The following is a 12,781-nucleotide window of genomic DNA, read 5'->3' on the forward strand; positions in this document are numbered from 1 at the left end:
AGGAGGAGAAGAAGGGAGAAACATCTGGTCTGGCCTGGGCAACGAAGGCAGCCATGGGTTTTGATGAACCTGGCAGTGTGCCCGCCCTCAGGGAGTCCGCCTTCTCCACACCATGGGCTGCAACTGCTCTTGCTCCTGCCCTCCTCCTCCTCAGGGCACCCACTTCCTTGCCCAGCTGCCAGAGAGCCCAGGCGTGAGGGACCGCGGCCTCGCCTGTCTCTCTTCCATGCCACCACTGTTGTCTGGACCAGGGCAGGAGGTGGGTGAGCAGGCAGGTGGCAGGAGGAGGAGGAGAAGCGGTTCAGGGGACCCCTGCTGGGTGCGGGCCTTGAGCAGTGCCCGGCCACGCCAACCCTTGGCACCAAGCCCTGGGGAGCAGGACCGCGTGGACAAGCTGGCTCTGGGTGTTGAAGAACTCCACGCCAGGCTTTGCCAGGGCAGACTCAGACCTTGGTGTGCCGCAGAGCACGGAGCCAGGCGACCTGGCAGCCGTACCTTGGTCCTCCTGTGAGGCATCGTTGTAGTTGACCTGCTTGCGGACACGCTTGCCCTTCCCCAGGTTGCGGGCCAGGTCCTCCTGCTGCTGCTCGTAGTGGTGCCTCAGCAGCTTCTCCCAGTAATCAGGGTCCACGTTCTCCTCCTGCTTGATGATCTCACGCTCCACCTCCTCCTGCAACAGCAGTGGAGTGCCGGGGTTGCACTCAGAACCCCTGGCGGCACTGAGGCTTGGAGACACAAGCGCAGCTGCCGCCAATGCCCTCGCCTCTCCCTCACAGGCATTCTTCCGCTGCATTTCTATCCAGAATTCTTTTCCCAAGGGGCGCAAGGCCCTGTACATGGCCCTCTGCCCCTCGTGCGACAACCCTGTCAGGTTGGTTGGACCAAGAGCCAAGGACTGGCCCAAAGCCACCCAGAAATTCCTCAGCCAAGTGGGGCTTTGAGCCGGCCCCACCAGTCTGTGTCCAGTGGCTCACAGGATTCACACCAGGAGAAGAAACCCAAATATATTCACAGAAACCAGGCGTCCCTCCTAGACTTGGAAATGGGTTACCTCTAAAGTTAAGAGCAAGGATTTCCTCTGCTCTTTAGTTTGCAGTGAGTCCCTGCTCCGGGTGCACCACCCAACTGCAAGAGCAAAACTGTGCTGCATGCAGGGAAGCAACAGGCAACCTCCTCTGCAGCAAGTGATCCTGGTGTGCCTCCGAGCTGGCAAGTAGTTCCATCATGCCGCAGCTGCAGCCCCTCAGCGGAGGGGAGCTGGCAAGGCCATGCAGACACCCCAGGACCCACCACCCCGGAGTGTGCTCTGAGCTCCCCAGGTCAGCATGGTCTCCCACCCTGTGCCTTCCGGAATTTTGGGGCTCCAACTCCCATCACTGCCAGCTGGCACTGCCCAGTTAGGGATGCTGGGGACTGTAGGATGAAACATCTGGACAAGCCTGGGAAAGACTGCCTGGGAAGTTTTTGTTTTGCAAGATGGCGCACCATTTGGGAACAACTGGCCATCAGGAGTGGGAGCACTTGAAGCCAGTCACTGCATCTCCTCCCTGCCGAGGTTGCTGAGGACCCACCTGCCCCATGCGTTGCCACAGCCAGGTTTCCAGCACTGCACCAAGCACTGTGCATGCATTTGCCGCCGGAAGCACTAGCGTCATGGTTTTATACCTTCTCACATGGAGATGCCTGGATTTAGGATTGCATCCTTACCCAGTTTGCACCTCTAAACCCTTCAACAATCCAAAATAGAGTTGCATCCCAGTTGTTCGAATAAGGCTTATCTTAGGGAAAAAATGCAGACACACTGAGGAAATGTGCCCACAAATTGTGCATATAAACAGCTTTCCACTTCTGTGGAAAGGACTTTAAAGGAAATGCATTCCAAAAATGCAGACATTTGGGGAAATGCACACCAAGTATGAATTTCAGCATAAAGGAAAGATGGCAAAAATTAATTAGAGTCAACAATGTCATGTGGCTGCAAAAAGGACAAAAGCTTTTTTGGCTTCATTAACAGAAGCATCACTTCCAAATCACACAAAGTACTAGTCCCCCTTTCCTCAGCACTGGCGAGGCCTCATCTGGAGTCCGGCATCCAGTTCTGGGCACCACAGAGTAAGAAAGATGCAGACAAGCTGGGAAGGGTTTGGAGGAGGGTGACAAGGATGACCCCATGTTTAGCCTCAAGAAGACTGAGAGGAGATAGATAGCCCTCTACAAGGACTTGAAAGGCTGTCACATAGATGAAGGCCCGGATCTCTTCTCGATCTTGCCAGAATGCAGGATGCGGAATAACAGGCTAAAGTGGCAGGAAGCCAGACGCTGGCTGGACATCAGGAAGAACTTCTGACTGTGAGATCAGTACAGCAATGGGACCCGTGACCTGGGGAGGTGGTGGGCTCTGCACCCGAGGATGCACCTGGGGAGCCACCTGAGAAGGGTGGTTTTGCTTAGAGTCCTTCATGCACTGAGCAGCAGAAACATAGAAACAGAGCGAGTCAGAAGGGGTCTCCCGGGCCATCTAGTCTGACCCCCGGCTCCAGCTGGCTCCACTCACGACATGCCCACCATGTGCATGCCCAGGCTAGCCTTGAACACCATCACCGATGGGGCCTCAACCACCTCACCTGGAAGCCCATTTCATGCCATCAGGGTCTTAACCATCAAGAAGTACTTCCTGGCATCCAAATTGAATCTTGGTTCCCTGAGCTTTGCTCCATTGGAGTACGTCCTGCCTTCCTCTGAAGGGGAGAACAGGTCTCTCCCCACTTCCGTGTGACATCCCCTCACAAGCCTGTATGTCGCCAACAGATCCCCTCTGAGTCTCCTCTTCTCCAGGCTGAAGAGACCCAGCTCCCTCAGTCTCGCCTCATATCCCATCCCCTGCAAACCGGCCACCAACCTTGTGGCCCTAAGCTGCACTGACTCCAACCTGGCTATATCCTTCCTGTAATGAGGGGCCCAAAACTGAGCACAATACTCCAGTTGTGGGCACACCAGAGTCGTATAGAGCGGTAGTAATACCTCTCTCGATCCAGAGGCCACACTTCTGGGTTGGACTCATTGGTCTTCTTGGCCCCTCCAAACTCTACCATTCTATGATTCTATGTTAGGAAAAAGAAGGAACAAGCAGAACCCTAAAAGAGGACCATCTTGGCAAGTCCAAAACTGAGGAATCTCTCCATCCCAGGTGCAGAGGTGCAATCTGGGTGGACTTCTTCACAGGGCTATGCTATGCAAAGGGTTTTTTTTCGAAAAGCCAGTTGCAGTTTGAACTGGGAAGAACCTGCCATGCACAAGATACCTAGGTACAGGTGTGTTTTATACATTTTTAAAATAAATTTAGAAAGTAAAAAAAATCTGGATTAATGTCCAACTCTGGTGCCCAATATTTTGTGCCTGGCAATGCCAGGACCCGCAGGAAGCCCAACAGACTGCAAAGTTTCCCAGGAAGTCTCTTGCAGGTCAGCTTTGCCCGTGTGGCACAGCGAGGGCCAGCCTGTGGGCAGGAGCTGAGGCTCTGCTGCTGGAGTGGGGAAGAAGGGTCAGTGGGGCCGTCCTGCCCCTCTACGAGAGCCCTGCAGGAAGCACCTGAAGGGATGCGGAGGGTCTTCCTAGAAGGCTTCTAGCCTTTCCCCAAGACCAGTGAGGGTGGACAAGATTCTGTCCCTTGAACAGACAGGCAGAGCGAGTGCTGGGTGAGCTGCCGCACTGACCAGTCCCAGTCCAGCCTGCTCCGGTGCCGGAAGCCTGGATGTGAAACCCCGAACACAACGCTGCTGTGGGCAATGCAGAGGAGGCACTCTGCTGGAGCACCGCAACCCGAAACCAACCCCACCGGAAAGAGGCCAGGGGAGCCGCTGTGGACCCTCCTGTGCCCAGGTGGTACATGGCCGCAGCCCATGTGGCACACGGACAGCTGAGAGGGTACGCGGGATCTTCTGCTGCGGGGCGTTTCCATGGCAAAAGAGAGAGGGGCTCCGTGGCAAACCTCGAAAGGAGAGCCCTCCAGAGAGGCAGCACAAAGCAGCAGACAGATGGAGGCTGGAGGCCGCTGCTGGCTGTGCTCAGTGGGTGGATGTCAGCCTGGGTCTTCATCTTGTTGGCTCCAGAGGCTGTTGGAGGGGCTCTGAGAAGACTGAGGAGGAGGCTATTAGGGATTTTTCCAGGGCCCCAAAGCCAGGACAGCTCCTTGGAGCCATGCGTGGAAGCGTCTCTTCCCAGGCAACTGCCTTGGGCAAGGCTGGTGAGCACTGGACTGAAAAAGCACGGCCCCCTCCCCATATCCCAGGGAGGAGGGCTGGGCCCGTGTGGGCCCCGACAGACGCTGGGACAGGAGAGCCGTGAGAGCCGCGGCGGGAGGCGTTTTCGTTGTTCTCAGCCTGGAGAGAGCAGAAGCGCCCATCACCTGCCCAGCCCACTTTGCAGCCCCAGAGCGTCCCCGGGCCATGCAGGGGCCCGTGTGGCCACAGGGCAGAAGCGCGCCAGCGCTCTGCCCCCCTGCCTGCTTCCTGCATCCGTGTTGCATCACGGCACTCAATCAACTGCGGCTCATCTTCGCCACAAGCAGTCGAATTTTGTCCCGAGTGTCCCCCGAAATGAGGTGCCTTGGCAGCATCGGGCCCCTGGAGTCATGCCTCACACCATTCTCTACCGTTTTTTGTGTCTGCAGATTTCAGCAGGCTGCACACAGCCTGAAGACACCAAGGGGCATTTTAGGAAGCAGACGCCCTGAAATAAATCAATGCGTTCAGAAGACCAAAGGAAGCCCATGATGCTGGACACATTACCACACCGTCCTCTTCTCTCACAACATACTGGGCCACTTTGAAAGAGCTCAGATACTCGTTCATGTTCTGCAGCTCTGCGTCCTCGGTGGCGTCCTGGCTGCGGTCCAGGAGCTTGGAGATGGCCGCATCGTCGTAGTGGATCACGCTGCTGTCCTCGACATCTTTGCTGTCACCTGGGAGGGGAAGAAGGGCGGGCGAGGGGAAGCAGAGGCCGGGGCCCTCGGGCGCGCCCAGGAGCCCGGGCCGTGGGAGCAGAGGGGCCCAAGCAGATGAGCAGGCTGAGCTCATGGCAGGGAGGCTGCACCACCTGGGCTGCTTCGCGTGGGCCGGAGACTCGCTGGGGCACATAGGGGCACTTTTCTCACTCTCCCTTCATGCTGGGTCCCTGCAGGGTCACCCCGTGGAGCTGAGCAGTGGGACAGGGAAAGGACAGGGCCTTGTGGGATTGCCTCCCTGCAAGAGGGGGGCACTGGGGAAATTCCGCAGGAAAAGACTGTCCACGGCTACCAGTCGGAGGCCGTGTGCCGAGGCACGCCAGTTGCTGGGACGCATGGGTGAGAGGGTGCCGATATACTCAGCCCACTCACCAGGGCAGCCGCTTGGTTGCCCAAATGGGGACAGAACACCGGTCTCAGTGGACCGATCCAGCAGGGCTCTCCCAACGAGCTCACGACACCCAGCTGAGACATGCGGATTCTTCCCGGATGATCCGCCCAGCTCTGTGACAGGCTGCCCCCAACCGCCTCCAGCCTTGCCCTGACAAACAGCAGCATCCACATTATGTCCTTCAGGAGCAAGAGGGCCCGATGGGCACCGGGACAAGGATGGGCAGAGGGCTGGAGGGCCCGCGCACCCCCGGGTCCTTCACATACCTGGGGGCGGGCCGCCATGCTTCTTCTTCACGCCGGGTGCTGCAGCCCCTCCTCTGGAGGCCAGGGCCTCAGCGAAAGGGGCCACGGCCTCTGGCACACCGATCCGCTGGGCCTGGGAGACCATGCCTGGCAAGAGATGGGGTGGCATGGGGCGGCATAAAAATGTTTTAATAAATAATAAATAAATAAGAGAGGGAGTGCGAGTGAGCAGCGGGCGTGGGGCGGGCCTGGGCCAGGCCGCAGGGCAGGACTGCCCGCTTTCTCTGGCCGCCTCAACAAGGACCAGCGGAATCTGGGCAATGCCAGGAGCTTGCTGTGCGCCTAGGATGGGGCGCAGAGCCTCTCTCCAGCCGGGGCTGAGCCACCCTCCAGAAAAGCTCCCGGGCCACCACCTTGTGATGCGGGGGGGGGGGGGGCTGGAGGCAAAAGGGCTGCAACCCCCCAGGGCCAGCACTGGGTAGATTAAAGCACCTCCTGCCCATAACTAAACCTTCTTCAAGCTTTTCAAAAGAAGCAGAGAAGCCAGGAAGCCCCCCAAAGTGGGTGGGGCATCGGGCAACAGCCAGGGCCAAACCGGACACCCAGGAGGCCCGGCTTTGCTCCCAGGGGCCGAGGCTCCGCGCCTGATCTAGCATGCGAGCCCTTCCGAGATGGGAAAGCCCCCTCCTCTCTGACAAGGGGCCAGGCTGCTGCCCGCCAACTCCTGGTGGGTCGGGGGAGAGCCAGAATCTCTTGGGGCCTCTGCTGGCCCATGTGGTCCCCGAACTCAGTGGACCAAGGCCAGGCACAGTGCAAGCAGCTGCCTGCAGCTCCCGAGAAGCTCGAAGCCGCCAGCAGGGCTGCAGCGGGGGGGGGGGGAGCCCCCGCCCCCCCCAGGTCCTGGCCGGTTCTCAGCTCAGCATTCCAGCTGGCCGTTGCATTACTATCACCGAGAACAATGCCTTATCACACACATATGTACTATATAGTGCAATTGTTACAAGTGTTACAATTATTAAAAAATAATTACTCATATATCATATTGTCTGTAATATGTATTATAATACATAAAACTATTGCTATTCATTATTCACAACATAATTATGTGTCACTCTTTCCTTCAAGGAATCCAAGGCAGCATGTAGGACCCTCCTCCTCTCCATTTCATCTTCACAACAACCCTGTGAGGTGGGCAAGTCAGCAACTGACCCAAAGTCACCCAGTGAGCTTCCTGGCTGAGTGGAGACTGGAACCCGGGTCTCCCAAGTCCCTGCCCAGAGTGCCAATTGCTGCATCAAGGTGGCTGCCCATGAGCTCTGTGCAAGCACTCCCAGACCCAACAGCCCCATGATCCAGGCCCATGTGCCAAGGCCTTTGCCCTCACAACCCCCCACCCTCCCTCCCCATCAGAGACCCTGGCTCGAAGCCAGAGCCTCCCAGCCACTGGCTGAGACTCAGCCTCATTCAGCGTTTACCAACTGGGTGCCTCCAGACGTGCTGGATTACAACTCCCAAAATCCCTCAGCTGGCATATCCTGTGAGCTGGACCAACACAGCTGGAGAACAGCCAATGGCAAAAGGGTGGGCTTGTCTGCGCTCAGGTTTTGGAGTCTTTGCTAGACAAAAATGCGGCAGGAACTATCCACAGCAGCCCTGTGACTGGGGAGCGATGGGAGAACCCTGGACGGGCCGTCCCTCGTGCCTCTCCCCCGCCCCACTGCATGGAGGGCTACCCCAATCCCCACCCGCACGTGCGCGGCTCTCACTGTGCCTCTGCGGGGCTTCCCAAGACTGACTCACCATGAAGTATACAGCACCAGCAAGCTTTCTAGAGTTGCACAAGGGTTTAAAAACTCTTGCAGGGTTGCCACCTAGCAGACATGACCTCTGGGGGGAAGAATGCATGGGGGGGGCAGGAGAACATGCATTTTTTCATGGGGCAAAGATCTCAGCCACCTTCCTCCCTGCCGGGCACTGAGCCCCCCGCTCACCCTCCACGTCATCCTTGAACAGCTCCTCCGTCCCAAACTTCAGGATGTCATCCAGCTCTTGCTTGGTCATGGAGCCGGACTTGGAGCCCAGGCCCGGGCGCACCACCAGGTGCGTCAGCATCATTTTCCTCTTGGCCACCTGGGTGATGCGCTCCTCGACGGAGGCCCTCGTCACGAAGCGGTAGATCATCACCTTCTTGTTCTGCCCGATCCGGTGGGCTCTGCTGAAGGCCTGGCACAGGCGAGCCACGCTGCAGGTCAGGGTGGCAGAAGAGACGCCCCTTTCCCTCCCCGTGCCCAGCGCCAGGCCCGGGGCAGCCCCACTGCTGCAGGGCGGGGAGCTCCAGGCCAGGCGGGTGCATCCAGCCCGGGTGCTCCCCAGAGGGCTGTGGCCCCTCTCCACGCTCTGCCGCCTTCCCCCGAGACCCTCCCCGGGCAGGGTGCCAGGGTTTGACACACTTTTCCCCCTTTCTGAGAGCCCAGAATGACTCTCTGCAGGGCTGCATTATACGCCAAAAAAGCGCTAAGCCAAAATGTGTTGGCAGATTTTGAATTTTACTCGCTCCCCTTCTGCCTTCAGCTCGGCCCTCTATGCTTTCGACCCCGTTATCGCTGGAATGTGGCTGCCAAGCACGTCTCCAAAATGGGATTTGGCTGTCAGGCCGAAAAGGGCTCTGCACCGCTTCCTGAAGACCGGAGAACGGAAAGTGCCCCTCTCAAGCTTGCCAGAGCTGTAACTAGAGCCCCATCTCAACTCTGGGCATCATTTAGATGGGGAAAGCACTCTGTACAGGATGGGTCCCTAAGGGCTGGTTCAGCTCAGGCACAGTATCCTAAATTAGAGACGTGAACCATCCCTTTCAGACCATGCCCAGCCCTCTCTGGTCTTTCAAATCTTCCCCGCAGCCTCAGATGACTTAGTAGTGGGTTCCAGAATCCCAAGGAATGGGCAGACCTCTAAGATCACACGCAGTTCTTTTGCTTCTGCTTTCAGTGTTGGTACGCACTCCCTCCACGCATTCTTAACAGTGTTCACTCTTTCAGAAACGTACACGATGTCAAAGTGACTTGTCAGTGAATAAAGCATTTTTGTGGCTTGTAGTTTGAAAACAGGTGCCCTTTTTGCTTTTCTTTTTCAAATGACTGTTTTCATTTGCAAACCACACCATGAGCTGCAGCCCTGCATAGGGCCTGATGGAAACCTGTCCTCAGGTGAGCGAGAAGCACAGGTCACCTGGTCAACACCCACAGTGCTTTTGCACTTTTTGTCTAATACTGCTAATTCTACAGGATTAATGCTTATATCTTTACTTTTATATGAGCTGCTGGGCACTTTCCTTCCTTAGTCGAACTACGCATCGAAACACAATGCCTCAAGATGCATTAAGAAGTGGCAGGGAACATCTTTCAGGCTGACAATCGGCCATGACCGATCTAAGAATCATTTGGAGCAGGTTCTCTGAAACACTGTTCAAAAAGCTACTAGCAGTGCAAGTGCGCACACACTGCTCAGGTGCAAGAACACAGGGATGTGCGTAAATCCATCTCGTCCGTGCTTTGCAGATTATCCGGAACCTCTCATGCCGCCATCCGCGCAGTGACGGAGTCAGTCTTTTCATCCTGCCTGTGCTCACTCACCTCAGCACGGGAGCACCTTAGCACACTTGCCCAAGTGTGCTGATCTGCATAATGCAAATGGACATGAATTTGCCTCAGAAGCGAAAACAGTCCATGAGTCTGTAGAATCCACAAGAAAAGGCAGGTTTGCAGGTTGGGTGTCTCGAAATCCAAGCCCCTCTAACTCCATTACAGAATCCTCTGACCTTCCTGCTCAGAAGAAGCTTCCCTGAGTTCAGTGGAACTTTCTCGAAGGGACACGTACGCTGAACTACAGCTCAGCTGAGAAGAATCCTGTGAGATCCTGGCAGGTTGGGGGATGCTGAAAGCTTTTTCTGTCTCAACATATTAGCAGGTAGGCTAATAATGTGGACCATTGACTTTACAGGCCAAATCAATGCTCAAAGTATTAACACACATACAGTTCTAAAACCATAAATGGGAAAATGCAACTAAACCACCAATAAGGCGAGCAATGTTAAAATAAAAGTTTTAGAACCCCACAGAAATGGCAGCAGGGAACTAGAGTGCACAGCTGGCTCGTGTGAAAAGCTTGTTTAAAAACAAAAACTCCAAATGAGGCACTTGCTGTGCAAAATGCCTCAGTGTGGAAAGGGAAATGCACAAAGAAAGAGAAAGGCATCCTGCATGTCCGGGAAATGGCAGCAGCTCTGCTCTGAGGCACAGAGATGGCTGAAGGAGGAAGCGAGCAAATGGAACACCAGAGAGACGGAGCAGTGCTGGGTCCGCCGTGGAGATGCAGCTTCCTCTGGGACAGAGGGCGGAACTTCCTTTGGCCTGAGGGCCAATTCTGTTTTGGAGACGCTCATGGGGGCCACAGACCAAGAGTGCATGGGCCAAAAGGAGGAAGGGCAGAGCTGAAGATGTCGGGATGTGGCAAAAATGCCAAAAACGCCAGGCACACAAGCTGAAAGCTTGGCCATCTCAGCCTTGCAGAATGGGATCCGCCCAAGGGCCTGGGGGAAGCGGGCCCAGCCCTCTGGGGAACACTGGGGGGCCAGGGTGGGCCCCAGGGGGCCACATGGGGGCCCTGTGGCTCTGCACCCCTCGTCGGGGGGAAGAACGCAAAGGTAAAAAGGGATGTGAACCTGGATATCATTGTGGGGATTCCAGTCAGAATCGTAAATTATGACCGTGTCGGCTGTTGCAAGATTTATGCCCAAACCGCCGGCTCGGGTAGAGAGCAGGAAGCAGAACTGCTGTGCCCCGGGAGCTGAGGACGACAAAAGCGGCAGAGGTGGGGAGGGCGAGAGGCGAGAGACGGGGGGGTGGGGAACGGTTAGTGACAGCAGTGCCGAAGGCATGGTGCCAGGGAAGCGCTCAGGTTATGGAGGGGGGAGCAAGAAGGGGGGGGGGGGGCGGGGGGGGGGGCGGGGGCTCAGGCCAGACAGGGGCACAGGAGAACAGGGGGCCCGGCTGTCTTTTCTAGGGGGCTGGGAGCCTGATGGGCAGTGGATCTGGGCAGCCAGCTACACTGTCTGACTGCTTGGGAGAAACGGGGGGAGGGGGAGTATTGCAGGTTATGCCATCACGGGGAAACTTCTTTCCTCCCACTTGCTCAGTCATGATACATGGAATTTCAGGGGGGTGGCAGGTCCCAAATGTCCACCCTTTATCATGTAAACCTCCTGTGCTTTCCCACTTCTTCCTCCATCTTTTTCTTCTGCACACAATTTGCTGAATGGGATTTTGTCAATGGAATTGGGCTGAGAGTGCTACAAGCCCCCCTTTCCAAGCACCCTAATTCTCAAGCAGTACAGATCCATTAAATGTGGAAAAATTCTGGTGAGCCCAAAAGATCCCACCTGCACAAGAGGGTTCCTGCTGTGTCTCTGTAGGAACGCTCTTTCAGCCAGCATCTTCTGAGGTCAGAAAGACCATCCCAGGCTATCCTCCAGGAGTGATGCGCGCATACTCCCACTCACACCAGAGAGACACAGAACTGCTCACTCTTGGGGGAGGCCGCCTGGGGTGCCACTGAATGACCCACTGCCCTGGGATGGCCTTCTTCCACACCCAGATGGGTTCACACTGAAACACAGGGGGGATGGGCTGCACGGAGGTGGTTTCTACACACACAAAAAGCTGTTCTTTTTGGAGTCCTCCTGCATTTGCAATGGACAGATGGGAAACCCAGTTTCTGGTTTTTCGCACTTCTGATCCCCACAGCTACAGAGGGGAAGAAAGACATCATGCTGTGCACAGAATATCTGCAGGGATGGAACTTTCCACAACAGCAGATGCTGAAGCTGCAGGTTTCATGCCATGATCCATCTGTGGACCCCAGTCGGCTCCAAGAAAAAGGAGGAATGGACGGATTGGGACATGCTGGGAGCTGTCGGGCTTTTCCTGTCTAAGGAAGGACCCTTAAAATACCTACCGTGAAATAGCTACGTGGGGGTGGGGACAATTTTGAGCAGCCTGGGGGCCGCCTTCCATCTCCCCGCCCAGCAGGCTGTGCTCTTGCCGCACCTCCAGATGCAGCGGGGGAAGCAAAGCGGGACTGGGGGCTCGCTGCAAACTCCCAGGGCTTCCTCCGGGCTAACGTCGCCCTTCGTGCCCTTCAGTAGCTACGGGGGGCTCACATTTGGCCTGCAGCCTGTGTGCCGCCCAATGAAGTAAATTTCTAGCAAAGCTGTCGGAAAGAAAGGCCAGCTTGCCCGCTGCCATGCCATTGCAGCCACGCACCAGGCCAAACAAGGGCGTGCCTCAGGCGCCGAGCGCGGCCCGTGGGAGAGGGTGGGCACGGCGGGCCAGGGGGGTTCCAGCTGGGGAAGTACCGCTGTGCCCATCCTCTTCCAGGGGCCATGCTATGCTGGCTGGGGGATGATGGCACTTGCGATCCGACCTGTCTGGACTGGACTGGGTACAGTCATCCGATGACAGCTTGTTCCTGCCTGTCTTCTCTGCTGCTGCTGCTGAGGGAGGCAGCAGCCTTTGGACGTGCTGCAGGCCATCCTGGGCGTGTTTAGGCGGAAGCAAAGGCCAGAGACCCCGCATTTTCTAGGTGGGAGAGGCTGGCTGCTGTGCTGCTTTTACTGTCTATACATCCTTCCTCAGCAGCTGCTAAGCAGTCAAACAACTACTCCACCCATAAAGATTGCAGTCTTCTAAGACATGTGCCCCTCATTTGCCCGGGGAGGGGCCTCAGATCCTGCAGACCCTCTGTGTCCCCAAGGACCTGCTTCTGCCCCTGCCCCTCCCCCCCCCACCCATGCTGCAGCACCATGAAACTGCAGTCTGTGGGCTGCAATGCAACTCGGACCCGCAACAGAAACCATAATGCAAAATACCGTTAAACCTGTCGATGGCCTCCTGCCTCAGTCCCCCCGTGATCCCACCATCAATACGCTCATACTTGTAGCCTTCATATTCCAAGAAATCCTCCAGCAAGTCAAGCATTTTTGTCATCTAGCAGAAAGATAAAAGGGAACTGTTAGCATGCGTAAAGAGCTTGAGGTTCCTTTCAAACCCTCACTGCGGAGAATGCATAGCGCAGCTCTGCATGAGCCAC

General features: G+C 56.5%; 1 protein-coding gene across 1 annotated transcript in view; it reads right to left on the bottom strand.

Moving 5' to 3' along the window:
- The window catches only part of CHD5 (chromodomain helicase DNA binding protein 5), an 80,695-nt gene that overhangs the window by 30,677 nt on the left and 37,237 nt on the right, over nt 1-12,781 (bottom strand). The window contains exons 21-26 of the mRNA XM_044419669.1: nt 12,561-12,678; nt 10,356-10,480; nt 7,630-7,861; nt 5,660-5,785; nt 4,788-4,960; nt 496-670 (exon numbers count right to left, since the gene is read on the bottom strand). Coding sequence (XP_044275604.1) covers nt 496-670; nt 4,788-4,960; nt 5,660-5,785; nt 7,630-7,861; nt 10,356-10,480; nt 12,561-12,678 — 949 coding nt within the window. The remainder of the gene's footprint in view (nt 1-495; nt 671-4,787; nt 4,961-5,659; nt 5,786-7,629; nt 7,862-10,355; nt 10,481-12,560; nt 12,679-12,781) is intronic.

This window comes from Varanus komodoensis, unplaced genomic scaffold (genome assembly GCF_004798865.1).
Source record: "Varanus komodoensis strain SLA01 unplaced genomic scaffold, ASM479886v1 scaffold106, whole genome shotgun sequence".
NCBI lineage: Eukaryota > Metazoa > Chordata > Lepidosauria > Squamata > Varanidae > Varanus > Varanus komodoensis.